Raw genomic sequence first — 12,760 nt, forward strand, 5'->3', positions numbered from 1 at the left:
AGTGGTTGACAGTGGTAGCTGGGCACCATCTAGTTCTTCTGGTCTCATAGTCATAAGGCTGTGGATCGCATGGTGTACCAGTCACTAGGACTAATTGTTTCCATGAATCTTTGCTTTTCTTTATTCTTCTTTGCTCTGGATGAGGAGAGACCCATCGTGGCATCTAGATGGCTGCTTGCAAGCTTTTAAGATCTCAGTCACTGCTTGCCAAAGTAGGAGGTGGAACAATGTTTTGTGTAGTATGTTATGCCATTCGAGCTTGATGTCCCCTGCGTAATAGTGTCAAACTTTTGAAACTTCAGCTCTGGTTTATAGCTCTAGTTGTTCCCTTTCAGAAAAATCTTGTGAACACTCAAAGTGACAGGAAATATTCAGTTGGAAAATAGTATATCTTGTTAGGTTTATGAGCTTTAGTGAAAGTAACCAGTAGGATATTTTGGAAAGATAGTTGTTCTTTTGTTTTTTCTTCATTTGTAAAATGGAAGGTTTTATAACTCTAAAATTCTGTTTCTCTGGTACAAAGGATTATTCACATAGTCTTTATTAGAAATGTCACTGGAACAGGCATTTGTTCTGAGCAAACCGATTTTTCATCTGTTACTATGTACAATATATAATTTACAGTCTTATATATGTTCTAAAGATATTTTATTAAAATGGGAATATAACATTGTTTAGTAAAGATTTCACTTTTTATTTTTATAGAATTAACACTGAATCCTCCAGAAGGAATTGTGGCAGGTAAGGTATTAAAACTAACTTCTTTATAGTTTACTTCGAATTGCTAAAGTTGGCCTTCAAAGTTAAATAAAATGCTGTGGAATCTTTTTTTTCCCTGTAGGCCCCATGAATGAAGAGAATTTTTTTGAATGGGAGGCCTTGATCATGTAAGTTAATCATAGATCTTATTAGTGTTTAAGACTTAACTGGAAATTAGACCTATGAGTTACATTTAGCACTGAGAGTATGCTCAGAAGTGCCAATTAGAAAAAGGGCTAAATGAATCTCCTAACTTTTAGCTTTTCTCTAGCCTACTGATCTCAAAGCTGAAAACAATATGAAAATTATTTGAAAGAAATGACAATGTCACCTTAAAACCAATAAAAGGTTTATATCTAAATATTATCCATCTGTAGAATTTTTAAGTAATTTTTTTGGTGTCTTAGGGTTCTCTAGAGAAAGAAGAGCAGTGAGAAATTTATACATATTTATAGAAAGATTTAACTTCAAGAAATTGGCTCCCATGATTGTGGGGGCTGCCAAATCCAAAATCCATTGATAGGTCAGGCTGACTCCAGTAGGCTTGCACAGTATCTGCAACCATAGCAAGGCTCAAGCTTAACAAGGATTGTGGCGATGGCACAGGACCAGGCAGTATTTCATTCTGTTGTTCATTGGTTCTTTATGAGGTCAGGCAATTGAAGAGGGCAGAGAGAGAGAGAGAGAGTTGTTAAAATACCCATTTATAGTCTGGAGGCAGAACACACCCTAAGGAAACTCCACTTTCAACTAATTAGTTGATTACGTTGTGCTAGATTACATTATAGAAGGTGATTATGTTATACTGCATTAGATTACATAATGGAATAGCAGATAGTCTAGTGTTTGGCCAAATCAGTGGGAACTGTAGCCTAGCCAAGTTGACACATAAAATTAGCCATTACAAGTGGTCATGGTGATTTAGCCTCACATAGCATGTGTGGCTTTGCCTTTAAGATGTCTCAGTGAACTGAGGTTTGACAGTAAGGAAAGGATCTTTAAAGACGTGGGTCTGCTCAGGCGTGTTAGTGTAGTATTGGCCCTGACCTCCATTTAGGCCAATGCTGCTTTTTCTTTCCTCCCTCTCCTCCTTTCCTTCCCATTCATTTCTTCCTCAGTTTCTTCTCCCTTTCTCTGTCCTGTCTGGGCTTAAAGGCCTTCCATTGTCCCTGACACTGAGACATGGCTTATACTGGCAGACTGAGCAGTGTGGTTCCTAGCCCCGTTCTAGAAAGATCATAACTGGATTTCATTTTATCTAACTTATCATGGCGAGTTTCCCTGAAGAAGGATATCATGCTTGGTAAAGTAGAAGGTCAGCGAAAAAGACCCTCAACGAGAAGAATTGACACAGTATCTGAATGATAGCAAGGCTCAAGCTTAGCAAGGATTGTGATGATGGCACAGGACCAGGCAGTGTTTTATTCTGTTGTACATTGGTTCACTATGAATCACAGCCTTCTCAATGGCATCTAACAAAAACAACAACAAAAGAAACTGACAGTGCTATTACTTGGAAAGAGAAATGCTGAGAAATGAATAAATCCCAGATTCTAGAGACCTGTGGCCCAGTGATCCAGGCCCTTTTCTTCTCTTTCTTCCACCTTAAAATATGTAGTGTTGGGACGTTCTTGAACTCATACTATCTTCAACAAAGTGTGGCTAGGTAAGATTTTAAAAGTTGAAAGTTTATAATCTGTCTCAGTTTTCTCATCAATAAAATAAAGTGTTTTCATCTAGCTAGAAAATTCTCATGTTGTAATTTTGGACTGAGAAGTGTTCAAGTGAAGAGGGACTGGCTCATGACTATGGGGTGGGAAGCAGAAAAGCGTTGGGGAAGGAAAACTTCATGTGACATGTTAAATTAAAATGGGGAAAGCAGAGGAGCAAGGATAGGGTTTACAATGGATTGCAACTGGTCATGGCAAATTGAGAGGTAGACTGGAGGGAGAGGAAGAAGCGGGGAGGAGTCCAGGATGGTGAGTTGGGGGGTGGGTCCTTATTTTTCAGCAGCCTCAGTCTGTGCATGAGAGCAGGCATGAATTGTGGTTTGATGAAGTCATTTTAAACATCAGACTTTCTGAGTTTACCTAGTGCTTATATCATAATAGTTCTTAAGGAAATACATTAGTCTGAGAAGTTGCTGCTAAATACTGTCTGTGGAGGTTAGATTAATATGTGAAAATGAGTATTTTTGATAAGCAAAAATGTTTAGGAAAATCATCAGTAAACACCATCCAGATAAGCACAGATGTACTCAAATGCCTAACATTTGGTATATTTTTCCTGATACCTATAATATCCAATTTGCATGAGCCTCTTCAGAGTCAACTTGATGACATTGGGTTTGGTTTTCATGATACACATTCTTTCTGGAATGGGGATGTATTTACAATCTAGCTTTGTATCTAACATGGTTTTGCATCTTTTGGTCCCCCAAAAGTAGTTATAGAATTGGTGCATCTCACAATCCCTGGTGTCCTACATTTAGTGGATTGCTGAACTGTCAAAGTAGGTCTTTTATTTTTACAGAAACATAAGAGTATATTATTGGAACTGATTTTTAACCTGCTTTTTGCATTTAATAGATCATGTACATTCTTACTGTATCAGCACAGGCCCATACACACTTACACACTCCCAGGGCAGCAAGCCTACTTAAGTAAGCTAAATGTTGGCAGTCTTTTCTAAGTGTAGAGGTCTGTGGGTATTGTGCAAGGGTTTGCACCTGAAAACTTTTGTTTTTGTAAGAACTTGGTTTACATACATCCACAGTAGGGGTATTTAGAAGCCCATTGAAAGGGCACTTTAGCCTTTCAGTAGCATGTTTTTTAAAAAAATGTTTATTGTTTAAAATCTGTTAGGTAACTATTACTAATTTTATATAAACAGCATAAAATTAAACCAATATTTCAAAATCTTGTCTTAAAAAGTAATTAGCTATTTTTAGGTAGAGCACTTTTATGTTTGAGTAAGGCTTTTGTATGAGTATGGAATTCCCCTGCTTCAAGATCTGGTGAGTTTGTGGGTTTTGGTCATATTCCAGATCCTTTCACAAATAAGAGGCCATTTACAAATGTACTTAAAACATCTATTAAGGAATTAACTGTCCTCCCATTGATTTGTTTCACCCTGCTATTTTGGCAGACAGCTGGCTGAGTTTTTTCACTCTGTTAGTAATAGTTTTTTCCTCTCTCCTTTTAGTATTTGATGGTTTCCAGGGTTTCCTTCATACCCTCATATTTCTAAAAACCCTGATTGTGTAATTTTCTTGGAGTGTAATGCTGTCACCCTTTGTTTGCAGTGGTGCTTGCCTACAAGGCCTTCATCTCTTTTGGCTCTTTTGGGCTGATAATAAAGCAAAAAATACTGAGTACCTGATATATTAGAGCCCTGTCTGGGGATGCAGGTGTGCTATGGGAGACCCCAAATCTTACCCTGAAGGAATAGGAATGAGGCACAAAGATGGGGAATACGATAAATTAATGAATAGAACAAGAAATAAGAAAGCTGCCACATCCTGCATCTCTAATTAAAAGTGAATTTTCACACAGTTCTTTGCAGCCTGTTTAGAGCCAGAGATTGGTACAGAACCGTTGGAAACTTCCACAACTCTCTGCTGAGTTTACGACAGTGGAGTGTGATCATGGGACCCTGGAGAAAAGGGTTATAATTGCTGTGTGAGTTTGGATTCTAGACTGTGGTCTGCCCAAGTGTGGGCTGGTGGTGGCATGGCTTTATGGTCTTGGGCCAGTGACTGCCCACTGACCTTCACTTATGGAGTTCAGAAACACAGAGGTTCAATGTCCTTTTAGACAAATGGCTGAGGTCTCTCCAGCTCTGCATCCCATGTCTCTGAATAAACTCATTGCCATTCACCTGCCTTTCTGTAGTCGTTTGTAGCAGAGGAGTGAAGATGCTCTATTGTTGGAGCACTTCTATGTAATAGATAGAGCTCTGCACTGAAAGGCAGCTGTTCATTGTCAGTGGCTAGAAAATGTAGGCAGTCCCTTAGAGCCTTGCTGTCCTGTTTCTGTCCTGCCCCAGCATTCTTGAAGCATCTGTCATTGGTGACCTCCTGGCCTGGTCTGTGACCTAACTGCTATCACCTTTCCAGACTAATGGGGTCTTGAGGCAGAGGTGACAGAGAAGGACCCTCCCATTCTGAATGGCTGGGGACCTTTGATTGACCCCAACACATGTGTTACTGATGGAGCCTAGGTGGTCTGGTGGTGAGGTAATTTTCCTAAGGTTCTTCAGCTGGTTTACAGCAGCAGTTCTAGGACTCCTAGTCTGTTGCTTCTCTTCCTACCACATTGTTTGGCTTACACTAGATGCAAAGGTGTTGATCACAGTAACCACCCTTTATATTAGACTTTCTGGTTTACAGAAGAGTGTCAGTGTCTCTTGTCGCTTTAGTGCCCTGCTGAGATAAACTTAAGATACTAAAATATGTTTATAATTTACATATTCTTTGATCTAGTGTTCACCATCCTAGGAACTTCTTCCACAGAAATGTTATAAGAACTCCATAGGAGCAAGTTTATTGCAGCATTCATCATAATAAAAAAATTGGAAACATCATTATCCAACATAATTTATGGAACATCCATATAGTAGAATGCCATGTAGCTCTAAAAACATGTACAGAAAATTTACTTACTAACATGGAATGAGGGAGCTCTGGTAGCATAGTGCCTAAGGCACTTGACTGCTAACCAGGAGGGTGGCGGTTCAAAGCCACCAGCCACTCCTCAGAAGGAAGATGGGGCAATCTACTTCCATAGTGATACTGCCTTGGAAACCCAAAGAGGAGTTTCTATGAGGCGGGTCCGACTTGACAGCACATAACAACAACAACAACAACAAGGAATGATATCCACAATGTATTATGAAGTGGAAACAAAAGAAAACCAGTTATCATCATTTCTGTTCCAATTCATGATGACCCCATGTGTGTCAGAGTAAAACTGTACTCCATAGGGTTTTCAATGGCTGATCTTTTAGAAGTGGATTATCAAGATTTCCTTCCAAGATGCCTCTCTCTGAGTGGACTCCAACCTCCAACCTTTTGGTTAACAGCTGAGCATATTTACTGTTTGTGCCACCCAAACATGGTTACAGCAGTATATTGACAGAGAACTTCCAGAAATCCAAGCTGGATTCAGAAGAAGACATGGAATGAGGGATATCATTGCTGATGTCAGATGGATCTTGGCTAAAAGCAAAGAATACCAGAAAGATGTTTACTTGTGTTTTATTGACTATGCAAAGGCATTCGATTGTGTGTATCATAACAAATTGTGGATAACGTTGAGAAGAATGGAATTCCAGAACACTTCATTGTGCTCATGAGGAACCTGTACCTAGACCAGGAGGCTATCGTTCAAACAGAACAAAGGGATACTGCATGGTTTAAAATCAGGAAGGGAGTGCATCAGGGTTGTATCCTTTCACCATACTTATTCAATCTGTATGCTGAGCAAATAATCCGAGAAACTGGACTATATGAAGAAGAGCATGGCATCAGGGTTGGAAGAAGACTCATTAACAATCTACGATACACAGATGACACAACTTTGCTTGCTGAAAGTGAGGATGACTTGAAGTACTTACTGATGAAGATTAAAGACTATAGTCTGCATCTCAACATAAAGAAAATGAAAATCCTCACAACTGGACCAATAAGCAGGATCATGATAAATGGAGAAAAGATTGAAGTTGTTAAAGATTTCATATTACTTGGTTCCACAATCAACACCCATGGAAGCAGCAGTCAAGACATCAGATGATGAATTGCACTGGGCAAATCTGCTGCAAAAGACCTCTTTCAAGGTGCTGAAGAGGAACAAGATGTCTCCTTGAAGACTAAGGTATGCCTAACCCACACCATGATATTTTCAGTTGCCTCATATGCATTGAGAGCTGGAGAGTGAATGAAGACTGAAGAAGAGTTGATTCTTTTGAGTTGTGGCATTGGCAAAGAATACTGAAAGTACCATGGACCACTAAAAGAACTCACAAATCTGTCCTGGAACAAGTGCAGCTGGAATACTCCTTGAAATTGAGAATAGCCAGCCTTTGTCTCACCTACTTTGGTCTTGTTTTAAGAAGGGACTATTCCCTGGAGCTCTGGTAGCATAGTGCCTAAGGCACTTGACTGCTAACCAGAAGGCTGGTGGTTCAAACCCACCAGCCACTCCTCGGAAGGAAGGTTGGGCAATCCTACTTCCCTAGTGATACTGCCTTGAAAACCCAAGGAGGGGTCGCTATGAGTCGGGGCCGACTCGACGGCAAATAACAACAACAACAACATTCCCTGGAGAAGGATATCATACTTGGTCAACGAAAAAGGGGAAGGCCCTCAAAGAGATGGATTGATACAGGGGCTGCAACGACGGGCTGAGGTGTGGCAAGGATTGTGAGGCTGGCACAGGACTGGGCAATGTTTTGTTCTGTTGTACATGGTGTCACTATGAGTCGGAGCCAACTCAACGGCACCTAACAACAACCACCACCACCACGCAGGGACTCTGTTATTAAGTGAAAATAGTAAATCCAGAACAATAGGTCTAAACCAATAGATTTTTAACTGGGGACAGATTTGCTGCTCAGGAGACACTTTTGGGTTTCACAGTTGAGGGCATGTGCTACTGGCGTCTAGAGGGTAAAGGCCAAAGATGCTGTAAAACTGTCTAAAGTGCACAGGACAGTCCCCATAGTAGAATTATCTGGCCCAAATGTCAGTAGTGCTGAGGTAAGAAACTCTGCTTTAGCTAATACATCTTCCCTCAATATATATTTTAAAAGTAGCTTAATTGAAATAAAATGTACAAATGATAAATGTTAACCTGTTCTAAGTGTACAAGCTGATGATTTCAGTAAATCTCTAGAATTGTGCAACCATCACTACAATCACCTTTAGAACATTTCCAAAAAGATCCTTCATGCCCATTGTCAGTAAGTCTCCATTTCTACCCTCAGTCCCTGGCAACCACTAATTTGTTTTCTGACTATATATTTGCCTTTTTCTGGACATTTCATATAACTGTAATGATAAAGTATATAATCTTTGTGTCTGGCTTCTTTACTTGGCATAATGTTTTTGAGGTTCATCCATGTTCATGAGTATTCTGTTGTTGGGGGTATTATGGGTATTATCACATCTTGTTTGTCCATTAACCAGTTGGTTGTTTCAGTTTTTTGGCTTTTTTCAAGTGCAGCTATGACCATTTGCATACACATCTTTGTGTGGATGTATACATGTTTTATTGTAAAATATATCTAACAAGGTATTTACTGGTTTAGCCATTTTTAAGTGTATAGTTCAGTGATGTAAACTACATTCACCATGTTGTACAAACATCACCACTATTCATTTCCACATATTTTTTATTCCTTAAACAGAAACTCTGTGGCTCTTAAGTAGTAATTCTCCATTCTCGCCTTCTCCCTGCCCCTGGTAACTGCTAATAAGCTTTTGTCTCTACACATTTGCTTATTCTAGATATTTCATATAAGTGGAATCATACAGTATTTGTCCTTTTGGGTCTGACTTATTTCACTGAGCTTGATGTTTCAAGGTTCAACCATGTCATAGTATGTATTGGAGCTTATTTCTCTTTATTAAATATTATTAAATATTCCATATTTAATACTTCTGTATATAATACCTGAATTTTGGTGTTGGTGAAGAATATTGACTATGCCATAGACTGTCAGAAGAATGAACAAATCTGTCTTGGAAGAAGTAGAGCCAGAATGCTCCTTGAAAGCAAGGATGGCAAGACTTTGTCTCATGTTCTTTGGGCCTGTTATCAAGAGGGCCCAGTCCCTAGAGAAGGACATCATGTTTGGGAAAGTAGAGGGTCAACAACAACAACAAAAAAGGAAGACCTTCAGTGAAATGGATTGACACAGTGGCTGTAACAATTGTGAGGATGGTGAGGACCAGGCAGTGTTTTGTGCGTAGGATTGCTATGACTCAGAACCAACTCACTGGCTTCTAACAACTATATTCCATTGTATGTTAGAAATTTATTTTAGTTACCCTATATTAAGATTTTGGGGAGCTCTGGTAGCATAGTGCCTAAGGCACTTGACTGCTAACCAGAAGGCTGGTGGTTCAAAGCCACCAGCCACTCCTCGGAAGGAAGATGGGGCAATCTACTTCCGTAGTGATACTGCCTCAGAAACCCAAGGAGGGGTCACTATGAATCGGGTCCGACTCGATGGCATATTACAGCAACAACATATTAAGATTTTGAGTCCCTGGGTGGTTAATGGTTAATGCACTTGCTGCTAACCTAGAAGGTAGAGGTTTGAATCCACCTAAAGGTGTCTTCGAAGAAAGGTCTACTATTCTACTTCTGAAAAATCATCCATCAGAGACCTTCTGGGGCACAATTCTACTCTAACATACATGAGGTTGCTATGAGCAGGAGTCTACTTAACAGTAACTATTGTTATTTTGCTTAATCATGAAAATAATTTATGATGTAAAACCATGCTTCCCCAAATGAAAATAAAAGCCATCTCTCCTTTTCCTCCCTTGCTCTTTCTCAGCATTGGTGCCTTAGATTAGAATTACTTAGGCACTTAGAACAAAGCAAAATTTAAAGAAAAAATGGGTGCCTGGGTCCATTCCCAGAGAGGCTGATTTAATTGTGTTGAGGTAGGGACCCTGCTGTGGCAAAACATGTGGTAAAGGTTGAGTAAAGCCACCACGCAGTGTGTTTGGGCCAAAGGACAAGTACCTGAGGGCATTTCCCCCTGAATCACAACTTCTTGTAATCCATGTTCCCTTTCCTGCTTGGGCATCAGGATCCTATGAGCAGAAACCTTGCCTCATCCATTTTTGTTGACTTCCTCATTGAACGTCTTTGTGACTTCATGCAGCAAGTGTCTTGGGACTAAAAAGATGTGTTGGGCTAGCAACCACGGGTTTGGGGGAGAGTTCATGCTATGATTGAGGGATTTAAACAAGGCCTGGTGCACAGCGTGATATTCTAGGTCCTCTGAAGTTTCTTGGTAGGGGTTGGGGGACGTGAAGAAATTATGCTGGCAATCTAGTATGGTGGCACTGTAGTATTTTAGTATATGTAGGATATTGTGAGAAGCTTTTGGTGGACTCCTGATTGATGAAATGAGACATGCCTGTATTTGACCCAGGCCCTAATTTACCGTGTACACCTGTGGTGCCCTGTATACCAGGGCAGGGGGGATGCCTTCCTGAAGGGGGAGTGTGGCTAGAGCAGTACGCCTTTCTGCTCTGTGCAGCAGGTGGTCATGATTTCTGGGGAATAATTGTCCCTTAATCATTCAATTCAGGTTTAAGGACTAACTAATAGATTTACAATCTCAATTATTTAAAGCTTTGTAACATGTACTGTATTTGAGACATTTGTCCACGTGCTATGATAAACTTGATAAAAAGAAGAACAGTGGCCAAAATAGGCATCTTCTTCAGTGCCTGCCACTGAGGAGTGACTGAGAACAGGAGTAAGCCTTCAGATAGGTGGTTAGTTAACCTAGATACATCGTTCATGCACTTGGACCTTCCTGCTACTATCACTGTGCAGGTCATCATCTTTTGTGGTCTGGATACAGAAATGAAAAATGAAGGAGAACTATTTATCATGGGAGTTCATTTGTTGAAACACTAAACACACCTCAGACTCCCATCAGCTGTGTAAATGACTGTTACTAAGAATGTGAGATATAACTTCCATTTGCAGGCATGGATGGCTGGAAGAGGCAGGAACTGGCAGGTGGTCCTCTGAGGAGCCAGCTTTGCTACCTCAGTGGTCAGCTTAAGACCCTGAGTGTTACTCCCTAAATATCTGCTCTCTAATATCTCGTTCCCCTGAAAAACAGTAAATCAAATTGAGGTCTGTGAAATGTACTTTCTTTTACAGAAGGCAGCCTAGTTCTTAAGATTTACTCTAATGCTTGTCTCAGAAAACAAAGTTTTTAAGTCCTTATCTCATAGCTCTGAAGTAATTTGCATCATTATTTTAATCAACAAGATGGAAAATAACTTACAGGCTTTGGAAAGCTTATTTGCCTGAGATGAGTATTATGGATTGAATTGTGCCCCCTATATATATGTATTGTAAACAAATTCTAATCTTTATACCTGTGGATGTGATCCCATTTGGGAATAGTGTTTTCTTTGTTACATTAATGAGGCCATATCAGTATAGGGTGTGTTTTAAGCCAGACACTTTGAGATATAAAAGAGCAGATTAGGCACTTAAGCAAGGAAGCACGGATGGGGGAAGATAGATGCCATGTCACATGAAAATCGCCAGGCAACTAAGGAACAGAAGCTGAAAAGAGACAAGGACCTTCCGTCAGAGCCAACAGAGAGAGGAAGCCTTTCCTTGGAGTTGATGCACTGAATTTAGATTTCTAGCTTCCTGAACTGTGAAGAAAATAAATTTATTTGTTTTAACAACCTACTTGTGATATTTCTATTACAGCAGTACTAAGAAACCAAGTGAATTTGTTGTTTGCTTTCTTTTCTGTTGAAGATTCTGAAGTAAGATGTTCATTAAGGAAAGGGAAGCAAGGCTGTCATGGGGTACCAGTGCAGCTTGGAACACTGATTATCTCCTTTGGTGGTGTAGGAATTTATGCAATAGCATTAGCAGGCATGCCCTCCCTGCCCTCCACAGGTTCCCTGCAGGCTACCGGGCACAGGGCCTTCTGGCAAAGGGAGGAAACTCCAGCTTCAAACCAGTAGCAAACCAGAACATTTGAAAATAGCTCTGATACCTAAGAGGTAGACGCTCTTGAGGAAATGTGTGATCATGCTTCTGAGCCACTGACAACCTTGATGATTTTTTTTTTTTTAAAGAAGAAAGTCCTATTATGAGAAACAAACACCTGTTATCAAAATATTGAGCAAATAACATTTGGCTCATTCCAAAAATACTACCCAGATTTTTTTTTTTTTTTTTTTTCTTATTTGAGACTGAGAGGTGCCAGAAATACCCAGGCACTGGCAAGCGTTCCTGACACAGGAATAGTGTTAACTTTAAAGATAGTATCTCTATTTGGCCAGCTTTGTGCTAGCAGTTTGAACTGTGTTCTATTCTTAACTGTTACTGAATTGATTTAGGACATTGACTAAGTCATTTAATCCCTGGATTTCCCAGCTTTGCTTAACAGTGAAATGAAAACAGTAATTCGCGACACCCTTTCATCAGGAGGATGTGTGGACTACTAATGAGGGAACGTTTATGATTTGCTTTGAACTCTTCGCTGGAAACAAGGCTTGAGAGGATGTCTTTTCATTTGCTCTCACCCACAGTCTGGGTGGACTAGGTGAAGGGAAGGGTTTGAGGGCTCTCTGTCTCTGTAGGTAGATTCTGCAGTAACTGAATGACCCAGGCTCAGGAGACCAATCTGGTCTTCCCATGTGTCACCTGCAGCCTCCCTCCAGGACGAACTCTGCTTAGAGCAATCCCAGCCTCTCCCTACCATGATGTTCTGCCTGTGCAGCTGTGACTACACAGCACACATGCCTTGTCTCCATGTGGCACTCTCTGTGCTGGTCTGTGCCAAAACTTGGCCGGGGCCGTGGTGCATGGTGTGTGATTGTGGGCCCATGTAAGTGGATTAAACAGAATCTCTCTCAGGAGCTGTTCACTGTTGGTCTCCTAAAAAGTGGCAAAGACCAGTCAGTTTTCAGAATCAAGATTCATCTCATAAACAAAGTAGGAGGTCTCTCATTGCCGGATCTCAAAACCTACTATACAGCCACAGTAGTCAAAACTGCCTGGTATTGGTTCAGTGACAGATACATAGACCAATGGAATGGAATTGAGAACCCAGAGATAGATCCATTGACCTATAGTCAGCTGATCTTTGACAAAGGCCCAAAATCCATTCAATGGGGAAGAGAATGTTTGTTTAATAAATGGTGCTGGCAAAACTGGAGATCCATTTGCAGAAAAATGAAACAAGATTTGTACCTCACACCATTTACAAAAAC

General features: G+C 40.3%; 1 protein-coding gene across 1 annotated transcript in view; it reads left to right on the forward strand.

Annotated features, from left to right (window-relative positions):
• Positions 1–12,760, forward strand: part of UBE2G2 (ubiquitin conjugating enzyme E2 G2) — an 85,037-nt gene that overhangs the window by 56,394 nt on the left and 15,883 nt on the right. The window contains exons 2-3 of the mRNA XM_007948693.2: positions 706–741; positions 842–887. Of these exons, the coding sequence (XP_007946884.1) occupies positions 706–741; positions 842–887 (82 nt within the window). The remainder of the gene's footprint in view (positions 1–705; positions 742–841; positions 888–12,760) is intronic.

This window comes from Orycteropus afer, unplaced genomic scaffold (assembly GCF_000298275.1).
Source record: "Orycteropus afer afer isolate SDZICR_OR568_19922 unplaced genomic scaffold, OryAfe1.0 scaffold00219, whole genome shotgun sequence".
Lineage (NCBI taxonomy): Eukaryota > Metazoa > Chordata > Mammalia > Tubulidentata > Orycteropodidae > Orycteropus > Orycteropus afer.